Here is a 14,557-nt window from a genome sequence, read left to right as displayed (position 1 = left end):
GAGACAGAGTAGGGCGGGTGGGTCTCTAACGAGCCTGCACACGGACACAGATGAGTAAATGCCACAAAAAAACAACGACACATTTCTTATCTTTTTTATTACACAGTGTTACATCTGGAATACAGTGAATTCACACAAGTAAGTAAAGTCTCACAGCAGAGATGAGCTTAAAGTAAGGTTGAATCACCAGTATTTGAAGAGAGATTTCCTGTTTTTGTATTTTTATATAATAAGTGGCTCCTGGAGGAGAGATCTGCAGGAAATGACGATGAGCGTTGGCATGTCAAAGTTACCTCACTCCAGTGAAATAAGCATGCAACAGGTTAACTACAGATTGGTTGGTTACATGTTACGAAGCATGCCATTTTAGCTGTAACGCTGGATTGTTTTTTTAGCCAGTAGACACAGCCAACAGTGTAGGAGCTCCACTGTTGTAAGTCATTTTTTTGCAGTGATCCGTCCTGGCTTTCCTCATGTCCTGAAACAAAGAGGAAACACATTCAGAAGTCTGTTCAGGCAGGAAGCAACGCTATAGTCTGCATCGATTTACCCGTCAGGTTGTCTGTGTTGTCAGTGTAAGCCTGACAGTCGCCAGAATAATTGTTGGCAATGCACGTTGCCGCAAACCACGAATATATGTTGAAACTGCACATTTCTCTATGGCCCTGTTCACATTTGGCATCAACATCAGTCCTCAGCGATCCCCCTGCCAATTTTTGTTTCAGCTAACCTTTGAACTAGTTGCAGCGCTATCACCAGACTCCCTTAACAAATAGGCTGATTTTAAGAGTTTGAACCGATTTCATCATTTACACAAAATGTATTAAAGAATACAACATATTGACTGTAAACATGTCAAATTTTACAAAAACTGTTAACGGTAACGTATAAAAGCTACTTCTTTGTCGTCTGTGGAGAAAGACCCCAGACTCCCTTTAAAAAATGCTCAATTTTGAGGCTTGTTGCGCTAGGATAAACTGTATACGATTTGTGAAACGCTGTCCACAACAAATTCTCAATCATTCAGGCCTTCTTGTTAATTCGGCAAATGATATACACAGTTATTTCTTTCTTTATGTAAAAAACGTTGGTTTGCTCGAGTGATTGGTGTGCGTGTATATTTGCATATAGAGCGGGGAAGTGACATTCAATCACAAGAGGTCGCTTCAGGCGCATGTCGAGACGCTTTGATTAATTATGACACCAAAATCACTTGGTTAGGAAAAGATTGTGTTTTGGCTGATCTGGTTCACAAACAACAGACTCTGTAAAAAGACTTTGAAATTAGTTAGAGTACTTCATACAGATTAAGAGGTGCAAGAGATCTGAGTTTAAAAAACAAAAAATGTAGGTCAGAAGCATACAGGGAACTGGGAACAACCTCAGGCACCACCCTCTAAAAAACTGGAAAAGGAATAAAGGATAGTGTGCTGGAGAAGAGCTGTATGACTTGTTTAACTTTGTTTTTCTAACCTGCTGCATGTCATCAGAAAAAACTCACATTAGAAAAAACAAATCATAGATGGTAATGACATGACAGGACATGAATACCTTCGTGAGTCTTGGTTTCTGGATACAGTGAACGTACGGCTTGGGGTTCGATTCTATCTGGTCATCTGCAGTTTTGTAGCAAACTGCACAGTCCATCAGCGGCTGTGAAGTAATTAAAGAGGCGAGAAAGTATGAGGAGTTATGCTGTGGATGTTTTCGATACTGTGCATGGATTCGAAATGCTCTCTCACCCTGTCGTTCCTGAAGGGGCAGCTCTGAAGGTCGGACTCGCTTGTTCCTTTGGCGCAGGTGGTGGGCTTCAGGTGGAAGTGGTGGTAGAGGTATCGCACACCGAATCCAGACTGCGAGAGAGCAGAGGGTCGTTAGTCAGTCACAATATACTTAAAGGTGCACTGTGTAGTTTTGGGGAAGGAAGAGAAAGATCTTCATGTTGCATAAACAAACTATATAAACAAACTCTCTTTGTTTTCATGACTGAATAAACAAACTGACCTCATAGGGCAACACAATTTCATACTTTCTTACTTTGTTTATATGTGGCAGACCCTGCCACTTTTCTGGCTTTAAACAGTGTTCTGGGGATCTTATTGTCCTCTGAGAACAGCTTTGAATTTCTTCTCCAAAACTATCGATCTCCAATCAATCTCAATCGAAATCTCCAGCTCCCATGAATGTGCCGTGTGCACACGAGACAGTATCGCGTGCGAGTTGTACAATAAACAGCAGGAACACCCACATGCTTTTGGGGCTTAAACTAGTCACGACACTGAGCCACTGCACAGTGAACAACAGCCAGGAGACGAAGAAGGAAAGACAGCGATGGGGAAAAGAGATGTAACTATAGATCATCAAGTTAATCAGATGCTTCAAACACACTGTTTTTAACCAATTTCACCATTTACAGGGAAACTTTCTCACATGCACTCTATACTTTAGGGTTTTCACAGGGTAGTTTCAGTTGCACACGCTATAAATCCTCCCAACCAGACCAAACTTTTTAATGTAACAGCAGCAGAACATGTCTTCCCTGGTCTTTTCTGTCAGGATGCCTGATTTACATTCTTTAGACAGGACGTAGGATAAGTTTCTACTTCAGACATCAGCTCATATTTACCTTAACTGCAAAACGTGTTGCTGATTTGCAGCTGTTTCACATTTGCGCGGTGGCTTTTCTCCAAGCTAACAACTGATGAAAACCATGAACAGCCACTTCACGCTGATAAATATCAGATTCGTTGTGAAGGCTGGTGGGAACGTGATGTCTTTTTCTTCATCCGGACATTGCAGCAAAGACACACCTTATCAATGATTTCTCTTGGCGAAATCAGACTGCACCGACTTGACCCGAAAAACAGATGTCCAAACAAGTATGAGCTAGAATACCCTGAGGGCCAAGTGAGAGTGCCAAACTCTGACTGCAGATTCAAAAGGTAAAACTGGAAGCAGGACGAATCTGGAGCAGAACTACAGTCATTCTTCTTATTTATTTTAGTATAATCAAACGTTTGGCTGTTTAGTTTTAGTCAGATACTTTCATGTTCTTGTTGGGACTTCCAGGAGAACATTTGTTTAAAATATGCTCTGCCTTTACGCCCCCTTAATTTCCATTGTAGCTGCTATGAATGGTGGAACAAGTTCTGACACTACCAAAGAAAATGTCAAATCAGACATCAACACCTTGAGCCTTCAGGCCCAGCATTGCAAAGAGGACTTAGAAATTGCTAGGTTTACCTCAATGTCTGACTTGTCCAGACTTCTCAGGAAGCGAAAATGGTGGTGCACCCCGGCATGAGAGTTGAGTTGCTCTAACGCCAGGTCCACTCCTCTCTTGTAGTAATCAGGCAGCTCATTGTAAGGATCCTGTGCCTCGGCAGAGTACAACACAGCTCCCGCACAGACCAGCAACAGCAACCCAGCAGCCATCTTCCCTCGAGTGTGTGGCGAAAGCAGCTCGGCTCAGAGGGTGAACACCCTCCTCTCCCTGCAGGATCGATACCCACTTCCAAAACAAGTCCTATTATGGTTGTATGAGTAACAAGAGGAACTCATCACAGTGACCATCAGCAGGCCTGCTGCCAGAACAGTTTACTTTTTATCTCCCAGTTCCCGTAATACCCCAGTGGATTCTGATTAAGGCTCATCTTAACAAAACACATTCTCAGCAGGGGATTACGACAGAAGAATTGCCAGAATTGCACTAATATCGTTAAATGTTACCACAAAGGAGACTTGGAGTAGTCCTGGAAACAAGCCCAAGATGTTATGAAAAGAGTTTGGCCCCAGGACAAATATAAAGGTCAGCGGTGATCAGCAGGGGGAATGAACTCTTGGCTCTGCTTCATCAGCTCCCTTGTTGTTGCGTTACCGGGAAAGTGGGTCACTTATAGGAAATGAGAATTTTCTTTGTAAGACTTCTTATGACTACTTGTTGATGCATGTAAGTCAGTGGCATCTGTGGGAAGAAGTACTCAGATGCTCTGCTCAAGTATCAGTATCCTTTTTAACCAGTTAAGATCACAACCACGGTAATATTGTGCACCTAGTTAAAAACATATGTTTTGATAACAAAGTCAATCACAGTCCAGTCGTGTCTCCTCCTAAATGTAAAACAAAATGTTTTGTGTGCCTACGTAAGCGGTGAGCGAGTGACACAGAGCAAAGATAACAGTACAAAAACACAAATATCTAACTTTATTCACTGATTTGGGTGAAACTGGGTCAGAAAAATGTTTTCTGGTTTTCTCTCTTATGTCCCCCGACTGCTCTGCCTGAACCGTCGCTGAAATCTCACGATATTAAAGAAAGGGGGATAAAATTCCTGGATCCATCCTTTTATTCGGATCCGCACCAAAAGTTACGGGGGTCTTTTCTGGGCCGAGACTGATCCTCTATCCAAGTTTTGTGGAAATCTGTTCAGTAGTTTTGGTGTAATCCTGCTGACAAACCAACCAACTCGTGAATAAAACAAACAAACACAACAAACAGATGCAGGTGAAAACATAACCGCCTTGGCAGAGGAAGAAAATGAGAACAAACCACGTATTACATTTTTGATAACTTTGGAAACATTACAACCACAAGGTGGCCATATTGTCCAACAGCAGATAAACAGTAGGCTGGAGTCCAATCCAATGAAATCCAATGAAAAGACCAAAAGCATGTGATGTCTGCATAGCATGATGTATCTTCTTCCTCTGCCACAGATCTCCTTTGTCGACCAAAGATCATTGAAAACAGAAATGAAACTGGGCGTTGTTGCTTATCTTATTTCCACATACACTGCCCTGCTGCCGTGCTGTAAATACACCGTGTATAAATTGCTATTTTCTACTGTTAGATTATTATTTACTAAAAACTACAGTGCCCAGCTGTTTAAGGAAATAACTTAGGCTTTTAAAAATAATCAGCTGTGTGTGTCTGACCTGTTTTCAAAGTTGTGTGTCTTCAGCAGGGAAAAATGGGCTGAGGGCTGAGTGCCACACTCAGAACCCACTGAGCAACTGTCTATTGCAGACATCCAAAGGTCAGTTGCTTGTTGCTCAACATGAACACTTTATGACAACGTTCAGATACTAAACATGTTTTAAACGTCCAAGAGGGGTCCGAGCCTGATGTCCTGATAGCAAACCTGTTTAAGACGTCCACAAAAGTGGGTCTGGACTGACTGATCTGAACGTCTCCCTTAATTTTTTTAAATATTGACCAAAACAAATGAAATTGCTCATTCGAGACAGTTAGCGTGCACAAAAACTGAAACTTCTGATTCCCCACAAATTAAACTTTATTGATACTCCTGTAAAAACAAATTCAACACGCTATTTATCTTTTGCGTGAATTGCTGAAGATGTGACACAAAGATCTCACTCAGATGTGAACAAAATGATCAACAATTAACAATAACTCATGTGCCTTTAGCTTGAAATGCTGATAGAAATGGCTCTAAAATAGGACAAAGAAATGCTGATAGGTGTCACATTAGATGCTACATGGGTCACCCAAGAAATCACTCTGTTCCTCTGGTTGCGAGGAGAGTTGGAGATCCACTGCTGTAACCCATGCGGTTGCAGTGCTCCACTCTGGTCGTCTTCATCTCCTGTTATTCAAGAAAAGAAGTGAAGATGAACGGAAAAAATGTCAGAAACAATCTCACAAAGTTGTATTCAATTTTTGCAGTGAGGATTTGTCACAAACAAGGTCGAGGGAACAGACTGACCTCTGTGAGGGCCGTTTTGTGGACACAGTGAACGTACGGCTTGGGCTCCACTTCAATCTGGTCTCTGAATGTTTTGTAACAGACTGCGCAGTCTATCAGCGGCTGCATGAGCGCACACAAACAAAATGAGTCAGGGCAGGCTCCTCGCCCTCCAAATTCCACATTTCTGAGCTCAGTGAACGCAGCTCGAGGAGCCAGGCGATACTTACCCTGTCGTTTCTGAACTGACAACCTGTGGAGTCGACCGTTCCTTTGGGACAATGCGTGGCTTTGAGGTAGAAGTGGTGGTAGATGTAAGTCACGTCAAAACCAGGCTGAAAGAAAGAGAAAGAGGAGAAAAGCTTGGAACTAACTTGAGGAGTTTTCTCTGATAAATCACATTCTTGGATAATTAAAGCCTTTCCTTAGTGTTTTACTCAAAGCAAATCCCAGGAAACCACTCGATAATGAGCCCCAGCACAACGAAAGGTAAACACACTGATTCTGAAATTAAGACACACTGGAAACTACCTGAATGTCTGACACGAGGACACTTCTGAGGAAGAGAAAATGTTGCTGGATTCCAGGGTGAGAGCTGAGCTTCTCCAGGGCCAGATCCACTCCTTTCTTGAAGGCTTCAGAGAGTCTATTGTAATTATTCTCCTGTGCATCACAGGAACAGAGCAAGGCTCCGGTGCTCAACAGCAACAGCAAAACAGCTGCCATCTTCCTCCCTCAGTCCGTAACAATGAGGGCGAGGGAACAGAGCAACGGACCACCCACTTTCTGACTTTCCCCCTTTTTTCCTGGGAGAGAAGAGCGTGGAAACACCCAGCAGTCTGTCTTTTCAAAGACTCCACAGTCCTGACGATGTTGATTCACAGCCAACTTCAACGTGAGGAGTTAACAGTGGTGGCCCTGAGAGCTTTACGCACAAAACACATGTGAACAGAAAATACCAATTTGAAGAGAGAAGGAGGAAACATGTTCAAACACGCAGCACAGACAGAAAACACATACGAATACAGAAATGCTGTGTAGAAAAGTGTAGTCCAGGTGTGTTAATCACTTTTTAGAGTCTCTCGTTCAGTGTTGCCAGGTTTGGCTGTTTTGGTGTCATTGTGCAGGGTAAAATGGGCTTGTGAAGGTTTTTTTTACAATGCATTAGTTATTCGAACACATCCGGTCATACAGCTAAACTTTGATATGAGATAATGATGTGCATCCTAGCTTCGATGTAGCCATCTACAGTATGCACCTGTGGACACTTGATGTATTCATATAATGTGATACTGCTTCTGTAATTTGCAGCACATTTCTTTATTTAATGTGTTTTCTGTACTTTGTTGTGTTTCAAAGATCTTTTCTTGTTCTGCATTTGCATGTGTTTGCTTAGAAAACAAGAGAGAACGACAGCCAGGGTAAATAGAAAATAACTTTTTTATTTGTCATCAATATTTCAACCATTAATGTACAAGGGAACATCAGCAATATCCTCTCGGACTTTGTATTGCTTGAAATGGAACAACATATTGTATCAGCAATTCACGACTTTGACAGATACTTTGGCATACACACACTACCCTTCACTCCATCCACAGGCACGATGAGCAAACATAAAACTGACACTGTACTTCTCATCAACCACCCCCTTCATCGTCTATGGCCGTGATGCAGCCAAAAGCTTCTGTGACCAAATAAAATCTTCAAAAACAGCAATAATCCCTCATATTGCGACAGATAAATAATGCAGAGATGTCTGATTCATGAGTGTCTCGAAAGTGCAAACTATTGTAACACGTGTGTCATCCTTACAAACACGACAGACACTTGTGGCTGATCACTTCATGGTCCCGCAGGCACTTTGAGATTTTGTGCACCTTCGTGACACCAAACAGGCACAAGATCACAACAACAGTCAGGCTAGGATGGGACAGTACAGAGATTGGTAAAGTAGTGTCTGAAATACACACTTGAGAGTAACAGAGGCCCGGAAATTTTAGTTATTTGACACAGTCAAAGCTTTAACCAATCTATGTCACACTGATACAACATGACACAAAACAAAAAAAACACATTTATATATCTTTTTTAAAATCCTTCCCTCTCGGTGATGCATGAATATTGAGATTGTCTACACGGTTTGTGTGGAAATTTGGTCGACCAAGTTCACGAGCGTGAATGAAATGTTTAAACAATTAGTCGATGCCCCTCAAAAAAAAGCAAAATTATCATAATGCGAGGAATGTTTTACTGTGAAATTTTGTTAATTTAGGCTAACAACAATGTTAGGAGACGTGAGATTGCTGAACTGCAGCTTATTATTCTGATCACAAAACTATTTACACAAGACATTTGGCACTCAGACAAAGTAAATTACAGTGATTCCCATAAATCAACCACACCAAGCGAGACCTCTAAACAAACTACATTAGTACATTAGTGCCCTAATCATGTGCGTGGAGACATTTAGAGTATATTCATTAAGCCACTGTGTTAACATCCTTCTAAAAAAATGTGTTTTGATGACAAACATGATATCCTGGCATTAGTGTGATGAGAAATTGCATTTTCATGTACAGTACTGCTTTTTTTTTTGGTACAGTCCTGCAAGATCTCCCTCTGCTGGTGATCTTCACTCACTGCAGGTACAGAATTTGACATAAAAGCCCAACTGTCATCTAAACTGAGCACAAAAAAATGTACGGTTAAAGGCTAAAATCAACCACAGAAATTCATTTAAGAAGCGAACTAAAGCAACACTGATTTTTTTAGGACACTAAACTCATTATACTCAAATAAAATGATTACATAAAATACAGTCATTGTTCAGATTTTGGTAAAAAAGTGCTACGAGCTTCGGGAGGCGGGTAAAGTGATCGCTGTCTACAATAAGACAGAATGAGGAGAAAATAAACACCTCTCAGTATACCTTTTTATTTCCTTCATAAGGCGCTTAGTGAGCTTAAAACATGAAAAAGGCGACAAACTTGAACAGCAAATAACTCAGCATGTTAATATAAAAGAATAAATCCCATATATCCTCCACATATTCAATGTGAATCAGAGCAACCTTTCAGGGCTAAAAATTAATCAGTCAAATCTGCAAATCTATCCTCTACCGTAATCGCATTTCATCTTGAGCTCGAGATCACATCGCATGATTTGGAATCTCTTGTCCCCTGAAATATGTATTTTAAAAAACTATATCATGAGTGAACACGTGATATCTGTTCGATCCCCTCGCCCCCCAACAGTCTGATAAAGAGTCTGACCAAAGTAACAACCGACCAGACCTGCGACAAGCCGTACGGTCACGCGTCAGCGGTGCACAGTGATGTGGTGTCAAAATGTGAGCGTTTCAGGTTTGAAGGACTCGTTGGTCAGCAGAGTGATTGAAAGTGTTTTGGTGTCCGCTAAGAGGAGTCGAGTGGTAATACGAGGGCTTGTGGCGGGTTACACAGGCATGTGCATCTCCGAGTACTCATCGTGACAGTCGCGCTCGTCGAACTTCGGCTCTGCGTCGTCCGCATCCAGCTGGGGGAGGGAGAGGACACACCAGGATTAGTGACGACAAGTGCAGTTACTAATAATAATATTAATACATTTACCTATGTAGCACCTTTAAAAACGTTACATGCAACATATCAACAAAGAATCTTAAAAAAGCAAGTCATTAAAAATAACAGGAGACAGTGTTTACAATGATAAATCTTATAAATGATAAAAGTAAATACATAATAATATTGATATGAAATATTATTCAGTTAAGATGAGGGTGAGTTATGACGTTGCTGCAGCTGTGGTTGTGGTGCAGGTGTGTAAAAAGTCATGCAGCGCCCCCCTGTGGTGAACTTACACATGCCATCTCTCTGGGGGTGAAGATGCGGCGCAGCAGGAACATCTTGACGGGGACGGTGAGGATGAGGACGAAGGGGAAAGCCAGCGACGCCTGGGTCGACATCACAGCCCACAGGGCCCCCAAACACACCAGCTGGATGCCGGTGAACAGATGCATACGCAGCGTACGGACCTGGAGGAAACAGAGATCAGAAACATTTATACACTTGAGACAAGATCATGATCTTATAGTGGCATTTCAGGGAGAAGAGTCAGTAATTACAGTAATTAGAGTAGTTGTAATTAGTTACTTCCACCCCTGCCTCTTACCTTCCGTACGTAGGTGTGGTCAGGGTGATACTTTGGTGGCATGAGCAGCAGCATCATCCGCTCTGTCAGCTGGATACCGTTAAGTGACATCACACCCATGTAGAGGAAGATGCCAAACAGCACTGCCAGAGGGATCTGACGTAGCAGTTTGCCTATCACAATCGACATACCTGTGCAGAGGAAGGAAATTTAAAAATGAACATTTTCTAAATAGACTTTGGCTTCAATAATCAGAAAGAGCACTGATGACACTCACCAACCATGATGGCCACCAGGAGCCCGGTGACCCTCTGCTCTTTCACCTCCTGGATGCGAGGCTTGTCTCCGGGGGCGACGGCCTTACTCATGACAGTCAGGGCGTTGACGTGGGTCACCGAGCGGACGGTCGCGGCGGCCATCCACGGCAGGCCGAAGAGAGCCGAGCTGCCGCCCAGCACCACGATCAGCAGCAGGTCCAGATGGAAACCAGAACCCTTCACCAGCATCCGCTCCTTCTTACTCACTATGAGGCTGCAGGGAGTAAACACAGACGTAAGCAACAGAGTTGGAAGACCCAGCCCAGAGAAAGGCTTATTTGAAGATGTAAATAAAAAAAATATATAAATAAACATTTCTAGATTTTACATTAGTGAATACATTATTTTGTTTCCTTCCACTTTTTTCATGTATTTTAATATTTATACTGATGTTCGATTCGTCCATCCTTGTTTTTAATTATCTGGATAAAAATCCCACTTAACTGGGTTCTTTAGTGAACGCTTGAAGCAGCACTATGTAGGCAAACTTTTAAAGCGACTCTGAAAAAAGATCTGACGTAGTGACTCACGTAGTGATCTGAGTCTCCATGAAGATGAGGATGAAAACCAGCAGAGCGGGCAGACAGCAGGCGAACATCATCCAGATGGGGAATTCACCGTTTGTACCCAGAGGACTGATGATCCAGCCGCGTTTGCTGGGGCTCGTCACAGAGAAGCCTTCAGGAACGCTCAGTTTCTGGACCGAGGATGACAACAGGGATTTTTGTCTTTTGATTTTGACTCTTTGACAAACATGAAGCCAGAGGTCACACATTTACACAAGATTGAGTGACAGTGTTTGAGTCTCACCTGCGTGTATGTGTCGTTTATGCTGTAATCCACCAGGACCATGATGAGGATGGCGATCGGTACGCCAAAATCTCCAATCATCCTGCGAAACTGAACCAAACAAATTATTAACACGGCTGAAACTATTCTGGCTGTTTGTTCTGCAGATTTTAATTGCATCGCAGAAAGGGAATTTATCTCCTCACCCGTCCAGGGAAGAACGCGCTGTTCTTAAACTTGCGCAGGTAGAAAGCGATGAAAAACGTTCCGGCCATGAGAACCAGAGAGAGCAGCGCCGTGTTGGGCTCGCCTCGGACCGTCACCGCCACAGGCTGGGTAATGTTGCTCATCACCAGCGTGGTATTTTCTGCCGAGGCGCCCCCTTCTGTGCTGTTGTCGAGGGAACAACGTTTCAGTGGGTGCTCTTTGAAAATCTGCCCAAAGACACAAAGGGTTCAAATTAATGCGCAATATTTCACAACACAGTACAGACAAAAATGCACACACGTGTTGCGATTACATTCCTCAGAGGGATTATAATTTTAAAAAAATGAGGAAAATGAGATTATCCTGTGGCAAAACACCTTTCAAGTCCGTGCCATAAAACTAAAAATAGCAAACCTTCCAGAATCATAAGCCTGGATAATAGTCAACTCTTAATCCATTTAACTTTCAAGGCCAATCAATCTCAAGAGATTTCAGGTGCAGTTGCTAGAAAAACATACTCATTTCGACCCCGAGGTTTGAATACTGTCCAAAGATTAGTCTGTTCGGTTTAGTGTCAGGGACGAGAACCCGCAGCGTGCCAACAAAAACGTTTTCTAATCAGGAGCTGTTATTTCAAGTCTCAGGTGTACCCTGCCGAGCTTGATGAAGGTCTCGCAGATGAAGATGAGGGAGATGAGGAAGGAGAAGATCTCCTGGGTGAAGCGGGAGACGAAGCGGACCAGGAAGCTTCCCTCGAAGGCCACTGTGACGACCACGATAATGATGAGCCAAAAACCGATCCAGACGCGGCCCGTCAGGTACTCCATGTCGTTTGCTTTGCAGAACTGTGAGGACACAGGGCAAAGAAACTTTTTTATACACTGGTTGATTCTCATAAAAGCAGTAAAAACTTGTATGAATGCAATGTTCAAGCAGTTTTGATTATTTCACAAAAGATTTCAGTATTTTTTTATTTGTTTAGCGGTCTGTGGTTGGGCTCGGTTGAAAATTGAATCATAATCTACTTAAGTACAGCAGTTGTGGGTTTTTTTAAAATTGTGAGGCGGTGTTGTTGTCGAGATAGTCTTCGTCAGTTCCGAACGAGCTGATTTTACTCTTTACCAACTTACACTGTAAAAGGCTTCCTCAAAGACCAGCAGCGGTCCGGAGAAACCCACAACGAGTAGCGGCTGCGCTCCGAGCAAACAGAAGATCACGCCCTGCACTGCTGTCGACACGATCAGCTCAGAAACACCAATCAGCCCCTCCGTCTTCTCACCTGGCAACACACAGACAACAAGTTAACACCTTAATGAACGCCGACAAGGTTTAAAGATTCATCAGTACAAAAACGATGAGCTGCGAATCGACAGTAACTCGACTCACCCAGCAGGCCTCCGAATGTTATGGCAGGAGAGAGGGCGGCGAAGTAGATAAAGATGACGGCAGCCATGCACTGACTGTTCAGGGCGTCCTTGAAGTCGCTGAGGTACTTTGGGTAACGGCGCTGCACATCTCGTATCAGCCCACCGAAGGGGCGTCCGGTGCGCCTCAGAGGGTCGTCTGACTTTTTCAGAGGTGTGAGGAGGGCCTCTGTGTGAAGAAGAGAACGGGTTATTAATTGTAATAAAACATTATCGGAAATTTAATTTGATAAAATCATAGATGTGTGAGGACATGCTCACCTTTTTCTTCCAGGCTTTTGGGCTCCTTCGACAGTTTGACCTCCTGAGCCTCCCTCTTGCGCAGCATCTCCCGCTGAAAGCGAGCGACCGAGCGCAGCAGCTCATCGCCTCCCATCTCCGACGGCGGCAGCACGATGCTGCAGTCCAGGAAGCTGTTGATGGCGTTCAGCAGGTCCTGCCTGTCGTCTGCAAGGTAGGCTGCCTCGTGGAATTGCTGGATGGAGATTCAGATATAAACAAATTCAAATTTCCACCGATAACCGAAGATAGCAGATGTTGAACTTACTCTACACCTTGCTCACCTTGTCAGACATGAGAGTGGAGATGGAGCGTCCTATCTGGTGGTAGTCCATGCTGGTGGTGGGAGGTCCCAGCAGAACGAAGAGGAACCTGACCGGCACGGGGACCTCGAGGACGGACTCCAGCTCCACCGCCTCCTGCAGCCGCACGAACGCCATGGTGGGCTGCTCCAGGAAATCCACGCTGCCTGGAAGATATCAGGACATGACAGTCAACATACAGACAGCACTACTCACATGGAAAGGCGAGGGAAAATTGGTTATGGGGTTTGGGAGAACTCACCCACAAGGACGACAGTGGCTTCTGCATTTTCAGGAATCTTCTCCAGCAGCTTCAGCTCATGTTTGGATTTGGACCGATGCATACCGGACACCAGGGTCGGCTCCTTCTGCTGCGATGGAAGGCAATCGAAGAAGCAAAATCAGGATAGTGAAGAATTATTGCAACTGGGGCTGATTTGGAAATCACCCGAGACTCACCTGTACATCGTTCTTATCCATGTCGATGCGTGTGTCGGCGTCGCCCGCGGCGTGGAGGGTGCCCATGAGTGGGTCGGTCACCGATGGTTCTGGCTGATGTGTGTGATTGCCACTGTGGTGATGCGGTGACATCAGACTGCCCAGGCTGGCGGCAGAGATGTTCCTGGGGAAAGGGCTACTGTGCTCCTTCTCATCGCTCGGGTGACTAGGGGAGGCGGGGAGAGGCAGAGAGAGGTTGAGCAGGAGGAAGAGAGGCAGCGACCAGGCATGAAGCCACCTAGTAGCAGGACGTGTGCAACAGTGGGAGTAAAGGCGGTTTAATCACTGCTCATCCTTATACTCATATTAATTGCAGTATGAACTGCTATTAGCTTTGAAAGTCAAAGTCTAGTCTCGAGTCAGGACTGTAATAATTGAAACCATAGACAAAAAAATCAAAATAACCAAAAAAAACCTGGTAATAAGTACCACGAAATAGTACTATTTCATCATCATCAGCACAGGTTTGGCTCGTCTCCCTTGAAAAAAAAAAAAAAAGTCTCCTTGCGACCTCTTATGACAGGTTACAGCTTTGAGTGAAATCCTAAAGAAGTGAGTATCCAGTATTTCATTTCCTTCCAAGAAAACAGCCCAAACAGAGACATTCAGACAAAATAAACAATTTTGTGCAACAGATATACACATTTTCTTTCTTTCTTCAGTGTTTTGCTTTAAAGGGAAATAAAGGAAATCACTGCTTGTTCGTTGCGTTCTTTTTCTGCAGGTCACCTGTGTTTCAGCAGCAGGGCCCTCAGGACATTGGCTCGGTCCTCAGCTTTGATCTGGTCGGAAATAATCATCTGCTCCACCACCTGGTGGGCAATGCCAGGCAGGGTCTTCTGGTCCAGATCCAGCAGCACTGCACCTGTAGACACACGCACACAATGA

At 43.8% G+C, this 14,557-nt stretch overlaps 3 protein-coding genes across 7 annotated transcripts in view; all 3 read right to left on the bottom strand.

The window, feature by feature from the left end:
* Positions 1–80: 80 nt before the first annotated feature.
* On the bottom strand, positions 81–3,490 carry LOC311249689 (uncharacterized protein). Its single transcript, XM_084340939.1, has 4 exons — positions 3,244–3,490; positions 1,743–1,853; positions 1,552–1,653; positions 81–478 (listed from the first exon to the last, which is right to left on the bottom strand). Exons 1-4 carry the CDS (start codon positions 3,433–3,435, stop codon positions 392–394), a joined length of 492 nt encoding a protein of 163 aa, XP_084197065.1. The 5' UTR covers positions 3,436–3,490; the 3' UTR covers positions 81–391.
* A 1,779-nt stretch (positions 3,491–5,269) lies between these two features.
* On the bottom strand, positions 5,270–6,490 carry LOC311249690 (uncharacterized protein). Its single transcript, XM_084340940.1, has 4 exons — positions 6,236–6,490; positions 5,935–6,039; positions 5,726–5,827; positions 5,270–5,605 (listed from the first exon to the last, which is right to left on the bottom strand). Exons 1-4 carry the CDS (start codon positions 6,428–6,430, stop codon positions 5,516–5,518), a joined length of 492 nt encoding a protein of 163 aa, XP_084197066.1. The 5' UTR covers positions 6,431–6,490; the 3' UTR covers positions 5,270–5,515.
* A 636-nt stretch (positions 6,491–7,126) lies between these two features.
* The window catches only part of slc4a2b (solute carrier family 4 member 2b), a 43,467-nt gene continuing 36,036 nt past the window's right edge, over positions 7,127–14,557 (bottom strand). For 3 of the 5 annotated variants that reach the window (XM_084340315.1, XM_084340314.1, XM_084340317.1), the window contains 15 exons: positions 14,399–14,534; positions 13,631–13,835; positions 13,434–13,542; positions 13,154–13,338; positions 12,852–13,065; positions 12,553–12,759; positions 12,297–12,445; positions 11,817–12,011; positions 11,166–11,393; positions 10,981–11,070; positions 10,701–10,867; positions 10,131–10,384; positions 9,875–10,044; positions 9,564–9,737; positions 7,127–9,241 (listed from right to left, as the gene is read on the bottom strand). In XM_084340315.1, coding sequence (XP_084196441.1) covers positions 9,161–9,241; positions 9,564–9,737; positions 9,875–10,044; positions 10,131–10,384; positions 10,701–10,867; positions 10,981–11,070; positions 11,166–11,393; positions 11,817–12,011; positions 12,297–12,445; positions 12,553–12,759; positions 12,852–13,065; positions 13,154–13,338; positions 13,434–13,542; positions 13,631–13,835; positions 14,399–14,534 — 2,564 coding nt within the window. In that variant the 3' untranslated portion in view covers positions 7,127–9,160. The remainder of the gene's footprint in view (positions 9,242–9,563; positions 9,738–9,874; positions 10,045–10,130; positions 10,385–10,700; positions 10,868–10,980; positions 11,071–11,165; positions 11,394–11,816; positions 12,012–12,296; positions 12,446–12,552; positions 12,760–12,851; positions 13,066–13,153; positions 13,339–13,433; positions 13,543–13,630; positions 13,836–14,398; positions 14,535–14,557) is intronic. The other 2 variants (XM_084340316.1, XM_084340318.1) reach the window with 1 other exon arrangement.

The sequence above is a fragment of the Pagrus pagrus genome (genome assembly GCF_965226575.1).
Source record: "Pagrus pagrus genome assembly, chromosome: 20".
NCBI classification, from domain to species: Eukaryota; Metazoa; Chordata; class Actinopteri; order Spariformes; family Sparidae; genus Pagrus; species Pagrus pagrus.
The sequence above is the reverse complement of the archived record's forward strand: the minus strand, read 5'-3'. Positions and strand labels throughout refer to the sequence as shown.

What these genes read in the sequence shown, in the direction of transcription:
- LOC311249689 (XM_084340939.1), bottom strand. Translation starts at nt 3,435, where the DNA reads ATGGCTGCTGGGTTGCTGTTGCTGGTCTGTGCGGGAGCTGTGTTGTAC. An exon ending in GCCCCTTCAGGAACGACAGG is followed by an intron (nt 1,654 to 1,742) that starts GTGAGAGAGCAT and finishes ATTACTTCACAG; the next exon opens with CCGCTGATGGACTGTGCAGT. An exon ending in AGAAACCAAGACTCACGAAG is followed by an intron (nt 479 to 1,551) that starts GTATTCATGTCC and finishes TCTTTGTTTCAG; the next exon opens with GACATGAGGAAAGCCAGGAC.
- LOC311249690 (XM_084340940.1), bottom strand. Translation starts at nt 6,430, where the DNA reads ATGGCAGCTGTTTTGCTGTTGCTGTTGAGCACCGGAGCCTTGCTCTGT. An exon ending in GTCAGTTCAGAAACGACAGG is followed by an intron (nt 5,828 to 5,934) that starts GTAAGTATCGCC and finishes GCGCTCATGCAG; the next exon opens with CCGCTGATAGACTGCGCAGT. An exon ending in ACAAAACGGCCCTCACAGAG is followed by an intron (nt 5,606 to 5,725) that starts GTCAGTCTGTTC and finishes CTTGAATAACAG; the next exon opens with GAGATGAAGACGACCAGAGT.